At 44.6% G+C, this 20696-nt stretch overlaps 1 protein-coding gene across 1 annotated transcript in view; it reads left to right on the forward strand.

The window, feature by feature from the left end:
- Positions 1-1009: 1009 nt before the first annotated feature.
- Positions 1010-20696, forward strand: part of LOC144490240 (igLON family member 5-like) — a gene marked incomplete at both ends in the record, with an annotated part of 38749 nt that continues 19062 nt past the window's right edge. Inside the window, 2 exons of the mRNA XM_078208032.1 lie at positions 1010-1242; positions 2288-2413. Of these exons, the coding sequence (XP_078064158.1) occupies positions 1010-1242; positions 2288-2413 (359 nt within the window). The remainder of the gene's footprint in view (positions 1243-2287; positions 2414-20696) is intronic.

Here is a 20696-nt window from a genome sequence, read left to right on the forward strand (position 1 = left end):
CCTCCCCCACCCACCCCATCCCCCCCTCCCGCTCCCCCCTCCCGCTCCCCCTCCCCATCCCCTCCCCCGCTCCCCATCCCCTCCCCCGCTCCCCATCCCCTCCCCCGCTCCCCATCCCCATCCCCCTCCCCCAGCCCCCACCTCCCCTCCCCATCCCCCTCATCCCCGCCCCCCTACCCCTCCATCCTCCTCCCACTATCCTCCCCTGTCTCCTGTCTCTCTCTCTCTCTCTTTCACTCGCTGTCACTCTCACTCACTCTCTCTCCCCCTCCTCCGTCACTCTCTGTCTCTGTCACTCTCTCTCCGTTTCACCCTCTCACTCTCTCTCACTCTTTCCCTCTCTCTCTCTGTTCTCTTCCTCTCCTCCCTCACTCACTCTCTCTGTCACTCTCTCTCTCTCTGTCCCTCCCTCTCTGTCCCTCTCTCTGTCTCTCTCTCTATGTCCCTCCCTCTCTGTCCCTCTCTCTGTCTCTCTCTCTCTCTGTCACTCTCTCTCTCTCTGTCTCCCTCTCTGTCCCTCTCTCTCTGTCTCTCTCTCTCTCTCTGCCTCTCTCTCTCTGTCTGTCACTCTCTCTCTCTCTGTCTCTCTCTCTGTCACTCTCTCTCTCTGTCTCTCTCTCTGTCTCTCTCTCTCTGTCTCTCTCTGTCTCTCTCTCTCTGTCTCTCTCTCTCTGTCTCTCTCTGTCTCTCTCTCTATCTCTCTGTCTCTCTCTCTCTGTCACTCTCTCTCTCTGTCTGTCTGTCTCTCTCTCTCTCTCTCTGTCTCTCTCTCTCTCAGTCTCTCTCTCTCTGTCTCTCCCTCTCTGTCTCTCTCTCTCTCTCTGTCTCTCTCTCTCTGTCTCTCTCTCTCTCTCAGTCTCTCTCTCTGTGTCTCTCTCTCTCTGTCTCTCTCTCTCTCTCTCTCTCTCTGTCTCTCTCTCTCTGTCTCTCTCTCTCTGTCCCTCGCTCTCTCTCTCTCTGTCTCTCTCTCCCTCTCCTCCCTCACTCTCTCTCTCTGTTCTCCCTGCAGTTGTTACATTGACAGTAATGTCACGCGGGTCGCCTGGCTGAATCGTTCCAGTATAATGTACGCTGGGAGAGACAAGTGGTCGATGGATTCTCGAGTCAGCCTGGGTTTGCAGAGTGATCTGGAGTACAGCATCGAGATCTCTCCGGTCGATGTGTATGATGAGGGTCTCTACACCTGCTCCTATCAAACCATGGACCAGCCGCACACCATCCAGGTCTACCTGATAGTGCAAGGTAGCGACGACCCCGATAACTCTGTATCTAACCCCGTGCTGTACCTGTCCTGGGAGTGTTTGATGGGGACAGTGTAGAGGGAGCTTTACTCTGTATCTAACCCCGTGCTGTACCTGTCCTGGGAGTGTTTGATGGGGGACAGTGTAGAGGGAGCTTTACTCTGTATCTAACCCCGTGCTGTACCTGTCCTGGGAGTGTTTGGTGGGGGACAGTGTAGAGGGAGCTTTACTCTGTATCTAACCCCGTGCTGGACCTGTCCTGGGAGTGTTTGATGGGGACAGTGTAGAGGGAGCTTTACTCTGTATCTAACCCTGTGCTGTACCCGTCCTGGGAGTGTTTGATGGGGACAGTGTAGAGGGACCTTTACTCTGTATCTAACCCCGTGCTGTACCTGTCCTGGGAGTGTTTGATGGGGACAGTGTAGAGGGAGCTTTACTCTGTATCTAACCCTGTGCTGTACCCGTCCTGGGAGTGTTTGATGGGGACAGTGTAGAGGGACCTTTACTCTGTATCTAACCCTATGCTGTACCTGTCCTGGGAGTGTTTGATGGGGGACAGTGTAGAGGGAGCTTTACTCTGTATCTAACCCCGTGCTGTACCTGTCCTGGGAGTGTTTGATGGGGACAGTGTAGAGGGAGCTTTACTCTGTATCTAACCCCGTGCTGTACCTGTCCTGGGAGTGTTTGATGGGCACAGTAAGAGTTTTAACAACACCAGGTTAAAGTCCAACTGTTTTATTTGGTAGCAAATACCATAAGCTTTCGGAGCACTGCTCCTTCGTCAGATGGAGTGGAAATCTGCTCTCAAACAGGGCACAGAGACACAAAATCAAGTTACAGAATACTGATTAGAATGCGAATCCCTACAACCAACCAGATCTTAAAGGTACAGACAATGTGAGTGGAGGGAGCATTAAGCACAGGTTAAAGAGATGTGTATTGTCTCCAGACAGGACAGCCCGCAAGTCCAGGAGGGAAGCTGTGGGGGTTACTGATAATGTGACATAAATCCAACATTACTGACGCTGTATCTTTTCCTTTCCCAGTTCCGGCTCGGATTGTGAATATCTCCTCCGATGTCACGGTGAATGAGGGCAGCAACATCCTTCTCCTGTGTTTGGCCGCCGGACGTCCTGAGCCTGTTGTCACCTGGAGAAAAGTCACCTCTAAACGTGAGCCTGAGAGGGTTAAACTCCGAGGGGGGGTCGCGTAGGCCGGGCGTGTGTTCCCTCCAGTCTGGAAGCTTCCATGGAAGGGGGGAGGGGTCTAATCGAAGGGGTTTGAGATGATTCGAGGATTCGATAGGGTCGATGGAGAGACAGACAGGGAGAGAGAGAGAGATGGAGAGAGAGAGACAGACAGAGAGAGAGATGGAGAGAGAGAGAGACAGACAGAGAGAGAGAGAGAGAAAGACAGACAGAGAGAGAGAGACAGACAGACAGAGAGAAAGAGACAGAGAGAGAGAGACAGAGAGAAAGAGACAGAGAGAGAGAGTGAGGGTGGGAGAGGGGCAGGGAGGGCACTTTTGATTAGGGAAAGCATCACGGCCGTACTGAGAGGGGAAATATCCGACGGTTCACCCACTGAGTCTATATGGGTAGAACTGAGGAATAAGAAGGGGGGAATCACTTTGATAGGATTGTACTATAGGCCCCCAAATAGTCAGCGGGAAATTGAGGAGCAAATATGTAAGGAGATTACAGATAGCTCCAAGAAAAATAGGGTGGTAATAGTCGGAGATTTTAAGTTGCCCAACATTGACTGGGACAGCCGTAGTATTAGAGGGTTGGATGGAGAGAAATTTGTTGAGTGTATTCAGGAGGGATTTCTCATTCAGTATGTGGATGGCCCGACTAGAGAGGGGGCAAAACCTGACCCCCTCTTGGGAAATAAGGAAGGGCAGGTGACAGAAGTGTTAGTGATCACTTTGGGACCAGTGACCATAATTCCATTAGTTTTAAGATAGCTATGGAGAATGATAGGTCTGGCCCAAAAGTTAAAATTCTAAATTGGGGCAAGGCCAATTTTGATCGTATCAGGCAGGAACTTTCAAACGTTAATTGGGGGAGTCTGTGGGAAGGCAAAGGGACGTCTGGTAAATGGGAGGCTTTCAAAACTGTGTTAACCAGGGTTCAGGGTAAACACATTCCTCTTAGAGTGAAGGGCAAGGATGGTAGAAGTCGGGAACCCTGGATGACTCGGGATATTGAGGCCCTGGTCAAGAAGAAGAAGGAGGTACATGACACGCATAGGCAGCGGTGATCAAGTGGATCCCTTGAAGAGTATAGAGGGTGTAGGAGTAGAGTTAAGAGAGAGATCAGGGGGGCAAAAAGGGGACACGAGATTGTTTTGGCAGAAAAGGCAAAGGAGAATCCAAAGAGCTTCTACAAATACATAAAGGGCAAAAGAGTAACAAGGGAGCGATTCGGGCCTCTTAAGGATCAACAGGTCATCTATGTGCAGATCCACAAGAGATGGGTGAGATCCTAAATGAATATTTCTCATCAGTATTTACTGTTGAGAAAAGCATGGATGTTAGGGAACTTGGGGAAATAAATAGTGATGTCTTGAGGAGTGTACATATTACAGAGAAGGAGGTGCTGGAAGTCTTAAAGCGCATCAAGGTAGATAAATCCCCAGGACCTGATGAAGTTTATCCCAGGGCATTGTGGGAGGCTAGGGAGGAAATTGTGGGTCCCCTCGCCGAGATATTTGAATCATCGATAGTCACGGGTGAGGTGCCTGAAGATTGGAGGGTGGCAAATGTTGTGCCTTTGTTTAAAAAGAGCTGCAGGGAAAAGCCTGGGAACTACAGGCCAGTTAGCCTCACATCTGTGGTGGGTAAATTGTTGGAAGGTATTTTGAGAGATAGGATCTACAGGCATTTAGAGACACAAGAACTGATTAGGGACACTCAGCATGGCTTTCTGAGTGGAAAATCATGTCTCACAAATTTGATTGAGTTTTTTGAAGGGGTAACCAAGAAGGTCGATGAGGGCAGTGCAGTTGATGTTGTCTACATGGACTTTAGCAAGGCCTTTGACAAGGTACTGCATGGTAGGTTGTTGCATAAGGTTAAATCTCACGGGATCCAGGGTGAGGTATCTAAATGGATACATAATTGGCTTCTTGACAGAAGCCAGAGGGTGATTGTAGAGAGTTGTTTTTCAAACTGGAGGCCTGTGACCAGCGGTGTGCCTCAGGGATCAGTGCTGGGTCCACTGTTATTTGTCACTTATATTAATGATTTGGATGGGAATATAGGGGGCATGGTTAGTAAGTTTGCAGACGACACCAAGATTGGTTGGATAGTGAAGAAAATTATCTCCAATTGCAACGGGATCTTGATCAATTGGGCCAGTGGGCTGACGAATGGCAGATGGAGTTTAATTTCGACAAATGCGAGGTGATGCATTTTGGTAGATTGAACCAGGACAGGACTTACTCAGTTAATGGTAGGGCGTTGGGGAGAGTTACAGAACAAAGAGATCTAGGGGTACATGTTCATACTTCCTTGAAAGTGGAGTCACAGGTGGACAGAGTGGTGAAGAAGGCATTCGGCATGCTTGGTTTCATTGGTCAGAACATTGAATACAGGAGTTGGGACGTCTTGTTGAAGTTGTACAAGGCATTGGTAAGGCCACACTTGGAATACTGTGTACAGTTCTGGTCACCCTATTATAGAAAGGATATTATTAAACTAGAAAGAGTGCAGAAAAGATTTACTAGGATGCTACTGGGACTTGATGGTTTGAGTTATAAGGAGAGACTGGATAGACTGGGACTTTTTTCTCTGGAGCGTAGGAGGCTTAGGGGTGATCTTATGGAGGTCTATAAAATAATGAGGGGCACAGATCAGCTAGATAGTCAATATCTTTTCCCAAAGGTAGGGGAATCTAAAACTAGAGGGCATAGGTTTAAGGTGAGAGGGGAGAGATACAAAAGTGTCCAGAGGGGCAATTTTTCCACACAGAGGGTGATGAGTGTCTGGAACAAGCTGCCAGAGGTACCATAGAACCATAGAAAATTGCAGCTCAGAAACAGGCCTTTTGGCCCTTCTTGTCTGTGCCGAACCATTTTTTGCCTAGTCCCACTGACCTGCACTTGGACCATATCCCTCCACACCCCTCTCATCCATGAACCCGTCCAAGTTTTTCTTAAATGTTAAAAGTGACCCCGCATTTACCACTTTATCCGGCAGCTCATTCCACACTCCCACCACTCTCTGCGTGAAGAAGCCCCCCCTAATATTCCCTTTAAACTTTTCTCCTTTCACCCTTAACCCATGCCCTCTGGTTTTTTTCTCCCCGAGCCTCAGCGGAAAAAGCCTGCTTGCATTCACTCTATCTATACCCATCAAAATCTTATACACCTCTATCAAATCTCCCCTCAATCTTCTACGCTCCAGGGAATAAAGTCCCAACCTATTCAATCTCTCTCTGTAACTCAGCTTCTCAAGTCCCGGCAACATCCTTGTGAACCTTCTCTGCACTCTTTCAACCTTATTTACATCCTTCCTGTAACTAGGTGACCAAAACTGTACACAATACTCCAAATTCGGCCTCACCAATGCCTTATATAACCTTACCATAACACTCCAACTTTTATACTCGATACTCCGATTTATAAAGGCCAATGTACCAAAGGCACTCTTTACGACCCTATCCACCTGTGACGTCACTTTTAGGGAACTCTGTACCTGTATTCCCAGATCCCTCTGTTCAACTGCACTCTTCAGAGTCCTACCATTTACCCTGTACGTTCTTCTTTGGTTTGTTCTTCCGAAGTGCAATATCTCACACTTGTCTGCGTTAAATTCCATTTGCCATTTTTCAGCCCATTTTTCTAGTTGGTCCAAATCCCTCTGCAAGCTTTGAAAACCTTCCTCACTGTCCACTACACCTCCAATCTTTGTATCATCAGCAAACTTGCTGATCCAATTGACCACATTATCATCCAGATCATTGATATAGATGACAAACAACAATGGACCCAACACCGATCCCTGCGACACACCACTAGTCACAGGCCTCCACTCAGAGAAGCAATCCTCCACAACCACTCTCTGGCTTCTTCCATTGAGCCAGTGGCTTATCCAATTTACTACCTCCCCATGTATACCTAGCGACTGAACCTTCCTAACTAACCTCCCATGAGGGACCTTGTCAAAGGCCTTGCTGAAATCCAGGTGGACAACATCCACCGCCTTCCCTTCATCCACTTTCCTGGTAACCTCCTCGAAAAACTCTAATAGATTGGTCAAACATGACCTACCATGCACAAAGCCATGTTGACTCTCCCTAATAAGTCCCTGTCTATCCAAATATTTGTAGATCCTATCCCTTATCACACCTTCCAATAACTTGCCCACCACCGACGTCAAACTTACTGGCCGATAATTTCCCGGATTTCTATTGGAACCTTTTTTAAACAACGGAACAACATGAGCCACCCTCCAATCATCCGGCACCTCCCCCGTGAATATTGACATTTTAAATATGTCTGCCAGGGCCTCTGCAAGTTCAACACTAGCTTCCCTCAAGGTCCGTGGGAATACCCTGTCTGGTCCTGGGGATTTATCCACTCTGATTTGCCTCAAGACAGCGAGCACCTCCTCCCCTTTAATCTGTAACGGTTCCATGACCTCCCTACCAGTTTGCCCTATTTCCGTAGACTCCATGCCCGTTTCCTCAGTAAATACGGATGCAAAAAACCCATTTAGTATCTCCCCCATCTCTTTTGGTTCCATACACAGTCTACCACTCTGGTCTTCAAGAGGACCAATTTTATCCCTCACTATCCTTTTGCTCCTAACATACCTATAGAAGCTCTTTGGATTTTCCTTCACTCTGTCTGCCAAGGTAGTAGTAGAGGCGGGTACAATTTTATCTTTTAAAAAGCATTTAGACAGTTACATGGGTACGATGGGTATAGAGGGATATGGGCCAAACACGGGCAATTGGGATTAGCTTAGGGGTGTAAAGAAAAGGGGGGCATGGACAAGTTGGGCCGAAGGGCCTGTTTCCATGCTGTAAACCTCTATGACTTGATGAGGGGGGCAGAGAGAGAGAGACAGACAGAGAGAGAGAGACAGAGAGAAAGCAGCCAGTGAGGCAGGAAAAGAGTAGGGTTGGATAAGGGAGCAGTTAGAACAGGCAGCACGGTGTGCGTGTGGAGGGGTGTACATTATTATCACTGAGTGTGTTTTGCAGACAGTTATATACACCGTCACTGAGTGTGTACCAAGCTGTGTACTCTGTGTGTGTGTTACACACAGTTATATACACTGTCACTGAGTGTGTACCAAGCTGTGTACTCTGTGTGTGTGTTACACACAGTTATATACACTGTCACTGAGTGTGTACTGAGCTGTGTACTCTGTGTGTGTTTTACACACAGTTATATACACTGTCACTGAGTGTGTACCAAGCTGTGTACTCTGTGTGTGTTTTACACACAGTTATATACACTGTCACTGAGTGTGTACTGAGCTGTGTACTCTGTGTGTGTTTTACACACAGTTATATACACTGTCACTGAGTGTGTACCAAGCTGTGTACTCTGTGTGTTTTACATACAGTTATATACACCGTCACTGAGTGTGTACTGAGCTGTGTACTCTGTGTATGTTTTGCAGACAGTTATATACACTGTCACTGAGTGTGTACTGAGCTGTGTACTCTGTGTGTGTTACACACAGTTATATACACTGTCACTGAGTGTGTACTGAGCTGTGTACTCTGTGTGTGTTACACACAGTTATATACACTGTCACTGAGTGTGTACTGAGCTGTGTACTCTGTGTGTGTTACACACAGTTATATACACTGTCACTGAGTGTGTACTGAGCTGTGTACTCTGTGTGTGTTACACACAGTTATATACACTGTCACTGAGTGTGTACTGAGCTGTGTACTCTGTGTGTGTTACAGACAGTTATAAACACTGTCACTGAGTGTGTACTGAGCTGTGTACTCTGTGTGTGTTACACACAGTTATATACACTGTCACTGAGCGTGTACTGGGCTGTGTACTCTGTGTGTGTTACACACAGTTATATACACTGTTGCTGAGTGTGTACTGAGCTGTGTACTCTGTGTGTGTTACACACAGTTATATACACTGTTGCTGAGTGTGTACTGAGCTGTGTACTCTGTGTGTGTTACACACAGTTATATACACTGTCACTGAGTGTGTACTGAGCTGTGTACTCTGTGTGTGTTACACACAGTTATATACACTGTCACTGAGTGTGTACTGAGCTGTGTACTCTGTGTGTGTTTTGCAGACAGTTATATACACTGTCACTGAGTGTGTACCGAGCTGTGTACTCTGTGTGTGTTTTACACACAGTTATGTACACTGTCACTGAGTGTGTACCAAGCTGTGTACTCTGTGTGTGTTTTACACACAGTTATATACACTGTCACTGAGTGTGTACTGAGCTGTGTACTCTGTGTGTGTTACACACAGTTATATACACTGTCACTGAGTGTGTACTGAGCTGTGTACTCTGTGTGTTTTACACACAGTTATGCACACTGTCGCTGAGTGTGTACTGAGCTGTGTACTCTGTGTGTTTTACACACAGTTATATACACCGTCACTGAGTGTGTACTGAGCTGTGTACTCTGTGTGTGTTTTGCAGACAGTTATATACACTGTCACTGAGTGTGTACTGAGCTGTGTACTCTGTGTGTGTTACACACAGTTATATACACTGTCACTGAGTGTGTACTGAGCTGTGTACTCTGTGTGTGTTACACACAGTTATATACACTGTCACTGAGTGTGTACTGAGCTGTGTACTCTGTGTGTGTTACAGACAGTTATAAACACTGTCACTGAGTGTGTACTGAGCTGTGTACTCTGTGTGTGTTACACACAGTTATATACACTGTCACTGAGTGTGTACTGAGCTGTGTACTCTGTGTGTGTTACACACAGTTATATACACTGTCACTGAGCGTGTACTGGGCTGTGTACTCTGTGTGTGTTACACACAGTTATATACACTGTTGCTGAGTGTGTACTGAGCTGTGTACTCTGTGTGTGTTACACACAGTTATATACACTGTTGCTGAGTGTGTACTGAGCTGTGTACTCTGTGTGTGTTACACACAGTTATATACACTGTCACTGAGTGTGTACTGAGCTGTGTACTCTGTGTGTGTTACACACAGTTATATACACTGTCACTGAGTGTGTACTGAGCTGTGTACTCTGTGTGTGTTTTGCAGACAGTTATATACACTGTCACTGAGTGTGTACTGAGCTGTGTACTCTGTGTGTGTTTTACACACAGTTATGTACACTGTCACTGAGTGTGTACCAAGCTGTGTACTCTGTGTGTGTTTTACACACAGTTATATACACTGTCACTGAGTGTGTACTGAGCTGTGTACTCTGTGTGTGTTTTACACACAGTTATATACACTGTCGCTGAGTGTGTACTGAGCTGTGTACTCTGTGTGTGTTTTACACACAGTTATATACACTGTCACTGAGTGTGTACTGAGCTGTGTACTCTGTGTGTGTTACAGACAGTTATATACACTGTCGCTGAGTGTGTACTGAGCTGTGTACTCTGTGTGTGTTACAGACAGTTATATACACTGTCACTGAGTGTGTACTGAGCTGTGTACTCTGTGTGTGTTACACACAGTTATATACACTGTCACTGAGTGTGTACTGAGCTGTGTACTCTGTGTGTGTTACACACAGTTATATACACTGTCACTGAGTGTGTACTGAGCTGTGTACTCTGTGTGTGTGTTACAGACAGTTATATACACTGTCACTGAGTGTGTACTGAGCTGTGTACTCTGTGTGTGTTACAGACAGTTATATACACTGTCACTGAGTGTGTACTGAGCTGTGTACTCTGTGTGTGTTACAGACAGTTATATACACTGTCGCTGAGTGTGTACTGAGCTGTGTACTCTGTGTGTGTTACACACAGTTATATACACTGTCACTGAGTGTGTACTGAGCTGTGTACTCTGTGTGTGTTTTACACACAGTTATGTACACTGTCACTGAATGTGTACCGAGCTGTGTACTCTGTGTGTGTTTTACACACAGTTATATACACTGTCACTGAGTGTGTACCGAGCTGTGTACTCTGTGTGTGTTTTACACACAGTTATGTACACTGTCACTGAGTGTGTACCGAGCTGTGTACTCTGTGTGTGTTTTACACACAGTTATATACACTGTCACTGAGTGTGTACTGAGCTGTGTACTCTGTGTGTGTTACACACAGTTATATACACTGTTGCTGAGTGTGTACTGAGCTGTGTACTCTGTGTGTGTTACACACAGTTATATACACTGTCACTGAGTGTGTACTGAGCTGTGTACTCTGTGTGTGTTACACACAGTTATATACACTGTCACTGAGTGTGTACTGAGCTGTGTACTCTGTGTGTGTTTTGCAGACAGTTATATACACTGTCACTGAGTGTGTACCGAGCTGTGTACTCTGTGTGTGTTTTACACACAGTTATGTACACTGTCACTGAGTGTGTACCAAGCTGTGTACTCTGTGTGTGTTACACACAGTTATATACACTGTCACTGAGTGTGTACTGAGCTGTGTACTCTGTGTGTGTTTTACACACAGTTATATACACTGTCACTGAGTGTGTACTGAGCTGTGTACTCTGTGTGTGTTACACACAGTTATATACACTGTCACTGAGTGTGTACTGAGCTGTGTACTCTGTGTGTGTTACACACAGTTATATACACTGTCACTGAGTGTGTACTGAGCTGTGTACTCTGTGTGTGTTTTACACACAGTTATGTACACTGTCACTGAGTGTGTACCGAGCTGTGTACTCTGTGTGTGTTTTACACACAGTTATATACACTGTCACTGAGTGTGTACTGAGCTGTGTACTCTGTGTGTGTTACACACAGTTATATACACTGTCACTGAGTGTGTACTGAGCTGTGTACTCTGTGTGTGTTACACACAGTTATATACACTGTCACTGAGTGTGTACTGAGCTGTGTACTCTGTGTGTGTTTTACACACAGTTATGTACACTGTCACTGAGTGTGTACCGAGCTGTGTACTCTGTGTTTTACACACAGTTATATACACTGTCACTGAGTGTGTACTGAGCTGTGTACTCTGTGTGTGTTACACACAGTTATATACACTGTTGCTGAGTGTGTACTGAGCTGTGTACTCTGTGTGTGTTACACACAGTTATATACACTGTCACTGAGTGTGTACTGAGCTGTGTACTCTGTGTGTGTTACACACAGTTATATACACTGTCACTGAGTGTGTACTGAGCTGTGTACTCTGTGTGTGTTTTGCAGACAGTTATATACACTGTCACTGAGTGTGTACCGAGCTGTGTACTCTGTGTGTGTTTTACACACAGTTATGTACACTGTCACTGAGTGTGTACCAAGCTGTGTACTCTGTGTGTGTTTTACACACAGTTATATACACTGTCACTGAGTGTGTACTGAGCTGTGTACTCTGTGTGTGTTACACACAGTTATATACACTGTCACTGAGTGTGTACTGAGCTGTGTACTCTGTGTGTGTTTTACACACAGTTATATACACTGTCACTGAGTGTGTACCGAGCTGTGTACTCTGTGTGTGTTTTACACACAGTTATGTACACTGTCACTGAGTGTGTACTGAGCTGTGTACTCTGTGTGTGTTTTACACACAGTTATATACACTGTCACTGAGTGTGTACTGAGCTGTGTACTCTGTGTGTGTTTTACACACAGTTATGTACACTGTCACTGAGTGTGTACCGAGCTGTGTACTCTGTGTGTGTTTTACACACAGTTATGTACACTGTCACTGAGTGTGTACTGAGCTGTGTACTCTGTGTGTGTTTTACACACAGTTATATACACTGTCACTGAGTGTGTACCAAGCTGTGTACTCTGTGTGTGTTTTACACACAGTTATATACACTGTCACTGAGTGTGTACTGAGCTGTGTACTCTGTGTGTGTTACACACAGTTATATACACTGTCACTGAGTGTGTACCGAGCTGTGTACTCTGTGTGTGTTTTGCAGACAGTTATATACACTGTCGCTGAGTGTGTACTGAGCTGTGTACTCTGTGTGTGTTTTACAGACAGTTATATACACTGTCGCTGAGTGTGTACTGAGCTGTGTACTCTGTGTGTGTGTTACAGACAGTTATATACACTGTCACTGAGTGTGTACTGAGCTGTGTACTCTGTGTGTGTGTTACACACAGTTATATACACTGTCACTGAGTGTGTACTGAGCTGTGTACTCTGTGTGTGTGTTACACACAGTTATATACACTGTCACTGAGTGTGTACTGAGCTGTGTACTCTGTGTGTGTGTTACACACAGTTATATACACTGTCACTGAGTGTGTACTGAGCTGTGTACTCTGTGTGTGTTACACACAGTTATATACACTGTCACTGAGTGTGTACTGAGCTGTGTACTCTGTGTGTGTTTTACACACAGTTATGTACACTGTCACTGAATGTGTACCGAGCTGTGTACTCTGTGTGTGTTTTACACACAGTTATATACACTGTCACTGAGTGTGTACCGAGCTGTGTACTCTGTGTGTGTTTTACACACAGTTATGTACACTGTCACTGAGTGTGTACCGAGCTGTGTACTCTGTGTGTGTTTTACACACAGTTATATACACTGTCACTGAGTGTGTACTGAGCTGTGTACTCTGTGTGTGTTACACACAGTTATATACACTGTTGCTGAGTGTGTACTGAGCTGTGTACTCTGTGTGTGTTACACACAGTTATATACACTGTCACTGAGTGTGTACTGAGCTGTGTACTCTGTGTGTGTTACACACAGTTATATACACTGTCACTGAGTGTGTACTGAGCTGTGTACTCTGTGTGTGTTTTGCAGACAGTTATATACACTGTCACTGAGTGTGTACCGAGCTGTGTACTCTGTGTGTGTTTTACACACAGTTATGTACACTGTCACTGAGTGTGTACCAAGCTGTGTACTCTGTGTGTGTTACACACAGTTATATACACTGTCACTGAGTGTGTACTGAGCTGTGTACTCTGTGTGTGTTTTACACACAGTTATATACACTGTCACTGAGTGTGTACTGAGCTGTGTACTCTGTGTGTGTTACACACAGTTATATACACTGTCACTGAGTGTGTACTGAGCTGTGTACTCTGTGTGTGTTACACACAGTTATATACACTGTCACTGAGTGTGTACTGAGCTGTGTACTCTGTGTGTGTTTTACACACAGTTATGTACACTGTCACTGAGTGTGTACCGAGCTGTGTACTCTGTGTGTGTTTTACACACAGTTATATACACTGTCACTGAGTGTGTACTGAGCTGTGTACTCTGTGTGTGTTACACACAGTTATATACACTGTCACTGAGTGTGTACTGAGCTGTGTACTCTGTGTGTGTTACACACAGTTATATACACTGTCACTGAGTGTGTACTGAGCTGTGTACTCTGTGTGTGTTTTACACACAGTTATGTACACTGTCACTGAGTGTGTACCGAGCTGTGTACTCTGTGTTTTACACACAGTTATATACACTGTCACTGAGTGTGTACTGAGCTGTGTACTCTGTGTGTGTTACACACAGTTATATACACTGTTGCTGAGTGTGTACTGAGCTGTGTACTCTGTGTGTGTTACACACAGTTATATACACTGTCACTGAGTGTGTACTGAGCTGTGTACTCTGTGTGTGTTACACACAGTTATATACACTGTCACTGAGTGTGTACTGAGCTGTGTACTCTGTGTGTGTTTTGCAGACAGTTATATACACTGTCACTGAGTGTGTACCGAGCTGTGTACTCTGTGTGTGTTTTACACACAGTTATGTACACTGTCACTGAGTGTGTACCAAGCTGTGTACTCTGTGTGTGTTTTACACACAGTTATATACACTGTCACTGAGTGTGTACTGAGCTGTGTACTCTGTGTGTGTTACACACAGTTATATACACTGTCACTGAGTGTGTACTGAGCTGTGTACTCTGTGTGTGTTTTACACACAGTTATATACACTGTCACTGAGTGTGTACCGAGCTGTGTACTCTGTGTGTGTTTTACACACAGTTATGTACACTGTCACTGAGTGTGTACTGAGCTGTGTACTCTGTGTGTGTTTTACACACAGTTATATACACTGTCACTGAGTGTGTACTGAGCTGTGTACTCTGTGTGTGTTTTACACACAGTTATGTACACTGTCACTGAGTGTGTACCGAGCTGTGTACTCTGTGTGTGTTTTACACACAGTTATGTACACTGTCACTGAGTGTGTACTGAGCTGTGTACTCTGTGTGTGTTTTACACACAGTTATATACACTGTCACTGAGTGTGTACCAAGCTGTGTACTCTGTGTGTGTTTTACACACAGTTATATACACTGTCACTGAGTGTGTACTGAGCTGTGTACTCTGTGTGTGTTACACACAGTTATATACACTGTCACTGAGTGTGTACCGAGCTGTGTACTCTGTGTGTGTTTTGCAGACAGTTATATACACTGTCGCTGAGTGTGTACTGAGCTGTGTACTCTGTGTGTGTTTTACAGACAGTTATATACACTGTCGCTGAGTGTGTACTGAGCTGTGTACTCTGTGTGTGTGTTACAGACAGTTATATACACTGTCACTGAGTGTGTACTGAGCTGTGTACTCTGTGTGTGTGTTACACACAGTTATATACACTGTCACTGAGTGTGTACTGAGCTGTGTACTCTGTGTGTGTGTTACACACAGTTATATACACTGTCACTGAGTGTGTACTGAGCTGTGTACTCTGTGTGTGTGTTACACACAGTTATATACACTGTCACTGAGTGTGTACTGAGCTGTGTACTCTGTGTGTGTTACAGACAGTTATATACACTGTCACTGAGTGTGTACTGAGCTGTGTACTCTGTGTGTGTGTTACACACAGTTATATACACTGTCACTGAGTGTGTACTGAGCTGTGTACTCTGTGTGTGTTACAGACAGTTATATACACTGTCACTGAGTGTGTACCGAGCTGTGTACTCTGTGTGTGTGTTACACACAGTTATATACACTGTCACTGAGTGTGTACTGAGCTGTGTACTCTGTGTGTGTTTTACACACAGTTATATACACTGTCGCTGAGTGTGTACCGAGCTGTGTACTCTGTGTGTGTTTTACACACAGTTATATACACTGTCACTGAGTGTGTACTGAGCTGTGTACTCTGTGTGTGTTACACACAGTTATATACACTGTCACTGAGTGTGTACTGAGCTGTGTACTCTGTGTGTGTGTTACAGACAGTTATATACACTGTCACTGAGTGTGTACTGAGCTGTGTACTCTGTGTGTGTTACACACAGTTATATACACTGTCGCTGAGTGTGTACTGAGCTGTGTACTCTGTGTGTGTGTTACAGACAGTTATATACACTGTCACTGAGTGTGTACTGAGCTGTGTACTCTGTGTGTGTTTTACACACAGTTATATACACTGTCGCTGAGTGTGTACTGAGCTGTGTACTCTGTGTGTGTGTTACAAACAGTTATATACACTGTCACTGAGTGTGTACCAAGCTGTGTACTCTGTGTGTGTTACAGACAGTTATATACACTGTCACTGAGTGTGTACTGAGCTGTGTACTCTGTGTGTGTTACAGACAGTTATAAACACTGTCACTGAGTGTGTACTGAGCTGTGTACTCTGTGTGTGTTACACACAGTTATATACACTGTCACTGAGTGTGTACTGAGCTGTGTACTCTGTGTGTGTTACAGACAGTTATATACACTGTCCCTGAGTGTGTACTGAGCTGTGTACTCTGTGTGTGTTTTGCAGACAGTTATATACACTGTCACTGAGTGTGTACTGAGCTGTGTACTCTGTGTGTGTGTTTTACACACAGTTATATACACTGTCACTGAGTGTGTACCGAGCTGTGTACTCTGTGTGTGTTACAGACAGTTATATACACTGTCACTGAGTGTGTACTGAGCTGTGTACTCTGTGTGTGTTTTGCAGACAGTTATATACACTGTCACTGAGTGTGTACTGAGCTGTGTACTCTGTGTGTGTTACACACAGTTATATACACTGTCACTGAGCGTGTACTGGGCTGTGTACTCTGTGTGTGTTACACACAGTTATATACACTGTTGCTGAGTGTGTACTGAGCTGTGTACTCTGTGTGTGTTACACACAGTTATATACACTGTTGCTGAGTGTGTACTGAGCTGTGTACTCTGTGTGTGTTACACACAGTTATATACACTGTCACTGAGTGTGTACTGAGCTGTGTACTCTGTGTGTGTTACACACAGTTATATACACTGTCACTGAGTGTGTACTGAGCTGTGTACTCTGTGTGTGTTTTGCAGACAGTTATATACACTGTCACTGAGTGTGTACTGAGCTGTGTACTCTGTGTGTGTTTTACACACAGTTATGTACACTGTCACTGAGTGTGTACCAAGCTGTGTACTCTGTGTGTGTTTTACACACAGTTATATACACTGTCACTGAGTGTGTACTGAGCTGTGTACTCTGTGTGTGTTTTACACACAGTTATATACACTGTCGCTGAGTGTGTACTGAGCTGTGTACTCTGTGTGTGTTTTACACACAGTTATATACACTGTCACTGAGTGTGTACTGAGCTGTGTACTCTGTGTGTGTTACAGACAGTTATATACACTGTCGCTGAGTGTGTACTGAGCTGTGTACTCTGTGTGTGTTACAGACAGTTATATACACTGTCACTGAGTGTGTACTGAGCTGTGTACTCTGTGTGTGTTACACACAGTTATATACACTGTCACTGAGTGTGTACTGAGCTGTGTACTCTGTGTGTGTTACACACAGTTATATACACTGTCACTGAGTGTGTACTGAGCTGTGTACTCTGTGTGTGTGTTACAGACAGTTATATACACTGTCACTGAGTGTGTACTGAGCTGTGTACTCTGTGTGTGTTACAGACAGTTATATACACTGTCACTGAGTGTGTACTGAGCTGTGTACTCTGTGTGTGTTACAGACAGTTATATACACTGTCGCTGAGTGTGTACTGAGCTGTGTACTCTGTGTGTGTTACACACAGTTATATACACTGTCACTGAGTGTGTACTGAGCTGTGTACTCTGTGTGTGTTTTACACACAGTTATGTACACTGTCACTGAATGTGTACCGAGCTGTGTACTCTGTGTGTGTTTTACACACAGTTATATACACTGTCACTGAGTGTGTACCGAGCTGTGTACTCTGTGTGTGTTTTACACACAGTTATGTACACTGTCACTGAGTGTGTACCGAGCTGTGTACTCTGTGTGTGTTTTACACACAGTTATATACACTGTCACTGAGTGTGTACTGAGCTGTGTACTCTGTGTGTGTTACACACAGTTATATACACTGTTGCTGAGTGTGTACTGAGCTGTGTACTCTGTGTGTGTTACACACAGTTATATACACTGTCACTGAGTGTGTACTGAGCTGTGTACTCTGTGTGTGTTACACACAGTTATATACACTGTCACTGAGTGTGTACTGAGCTGTGTACTCTGTGTGTGTTTTGCAGACAGTTATATACACTGTCACTGAGTGTGTACCGAGCTGTGTACTCTGTGTGTGTTTTACACACAGTTATGTACACTGTCACTGAGTGTGTACTGAGCTGTGTACTCTGTGTGTGTTACACACAGTTATATACACTGTCACTGAGTGTGTACTGAGCTGTGTACTCTGTGTGTGTTTTACACACAGTTATATACACTGTCACTGAGTGTGTACTGAGCTGTGTACTCTGTGTGTGTTACACACAGTTATATACACTGTCACTGAGTGTGTACTGAGCTGTGTACTCTGTGTGTGTTACACACAGTTATATACACTGTCACTGAGTGTGTACTGAGCTGTGTACTCTGTGTGTGTTTTACACACAGTTATGTACACTGTCACTGAGTGTGTACCGAGCTGTGTACTCTGTGTGTGTTTTACACACAGTTATATACACTGTCACTGAGTGTGTACTGAGCTGTGTACTCTGTGTGTGTTACACACAGTTATATACACTGTCACTGAGTGTGTACTGAGCTGTGTACTCTGTGTGTGTTTTACACACAGTTATGTACACTGTCACTGAGTGTGTACCGAGCTGTGTACTCTGTGTTTTACACACAGTTATATACACTGTCACTGAGTGTGTACTGAGCTGTGTACTCTGTGTGTGTTACACACAGTTATATACACTGTTGCTGAGTGTGTACTGAGCTGTGTACTCTGTGTGTGTTACACACAGTTATATACACTGTCACTGAGTGTGTACTGAGCTGTGTACTCTGTGTGTGTTACACACAGTTATATACACTGTCACTGAGTGTGTACTGAGCTGTGTACTCTGTGTGTGTTTTGCAGACAGTTATATACACTGTCACTGAGTGTGTACCGAGCTGTGTACTCTGTGTGTGTTTTACACACAGTTATGTACACTGTCACTGAGTGTGTACCAAGCTGTGTACTCTGTGTGTGTTTTACACACAGTTATATACACTGTCACTGAGTGTGTACTGAGCTGTGTACTCTGTGTGTGTTACACACAGTTATATACACTGTCACTGAGTGTGTACTGAGCTGTGTACTCTGTGTGTGTTTTACACACAGTTATATACACTGTCACTGAGTGTGTACCGAGCTGTGTACTCTGTGTGTGTTTTACACACAGTTATGTACACTGTCACTGAGTGTGTACTGAGCTGTGTACTCTGTGTGTGTTTTACACACAGTTATATACACTGTCACTGAGTGTGTACTGAGCTGTGTACTCTGTGTGTGTTTTACACACAGTTATGTACACTGTCACTGAGTGTGTACCGAGCTGTGTACTCTGTGTGTGTTTTACACACAGTTATGTACACTGTCACTGAGTGTGTACTGAGCTGTGTACTCTGTGTGTGTTTTACACACAGTTATATACACTGTCACTGAGTGTGTACCGAGCTGTGTACTCTGTGTGTGTTTTGCAGACAGTTATATACACTGTCGCTGAGTGTGTACTGAGCTGTGTACTCTGTGTGTGTTTTACAGACAGTTATATACACTGTCGCTGAGTGTGTACCAAGCTGTGTACTCTGTGTGTGTTTTACACACAGTTATATACACTGTCGCTGAGTGTGTACTGAGCTGTGTACTCTGTGTGTGTTTTACAGACAGTTATATACACTGTCGCTGAGTGTGTACCAAGCTGTGTACTCTGTGTGTGTTTTACACACAGTTATATACACTGTCACTGAGTGTGTACCAAGCTGTGTACTCTGTGTGTGTTTTACACACAGTTATATACACTGTCACTGAGTGTGTACTGAGCTGTGTACTCTGTGTGTGTTACACACAGTTATATACACTGTCACTGAGTGTGTACCGAGCTGTGTACTCTGTGTGTGTTTTGCAGACAGTTATATACACTGTCGCTGAGTGTGTACTGAGCTGTGTACTCTGTGTGTGTGTTACAGACAGTTATATACACTGTCACTGAGTGTGTACTGAGCTGTGTACTCTGTGTGTGTGTTACACACAGTTATATACACTGTCACTGAGTGTGTACTGAGCTGTGTACTCTGTGTGTGTGTTACACACAGTTATATACACTGTCACTGAGTGTGTACTGAGCTGTGTACTCTGTGTGTGTGTTACACACAGTTATATACACTGTCACTGAGTGTGTACTGAGCTGTGTACTCTGTGTGTGTTACAGACAGTTATATACACTGTCACTGAGTGTGTACTGAGCTGTGTACTCTGTGTGTGTGTTACACACAGTTATATACACTGTCACTGAGTGTGTACTGAGCTGTGTACTCTGTGTGTGTTACAGACAGTTATATACACTGTCACTGAGTGTGTACCGAGCTGTGTACTCTGTGTGTGTGTTACACACAGTTATATACACTGTCACTGAGTGTGTACTGAGCTGTGTACTCTGTGTGTGTTTTACACACAGTTATATACACTGTCGCTGAGTGTGTACCGAGCTGTGTACTCTGTGTGTGTTTTACACACAGTTATATACACTGTCACTGAGTGTGTACTGAGCTGTGTACTCTGTGTGTGTTACACACAGTTATATACACTGTCACTGAGTGTGTACTGAGCTGTGTACTCTGTGTGTGTGTTACAGACAGTTATATACACTGTCACTGAGTGTGTACTGAGCTGTGTACTCTGTGTGTGTTACACACAGTTATATACACTGTCGCTGAGTGTGTACTGAGCTGTGTACTCTGTGTGTGTGTTACAGACAGTTATATACACTGTCACTGAGTGTGTACTGAGCTGTGTACTCTGTGTGTGTTTTACACACAGTTATATAGACTGTCGCTGAGTGTGTACTGAGCTGTGTACTCTGTGTGTGTGTTACAAACAGTTATATACACTGTCACT

The sequence above is a fragment of the Mustelus asterias genome, unplaced genomic scaffold (genome assembly GCF_964213995.1).
Source record: "Mustelus asterias unplaced genomic scaffold, sMusAst1.hap1.1 HAP1_SCAFFOLD_3058, whole genome shotgun sequence".
Taxonomy (NCBI): domain Eukaryota; kingdom Metazoa; phylum Chordata; class Chondrichthyes; order Carcharhiniformes; family Triakidae; genus Mustelus; species Mustelus asterias.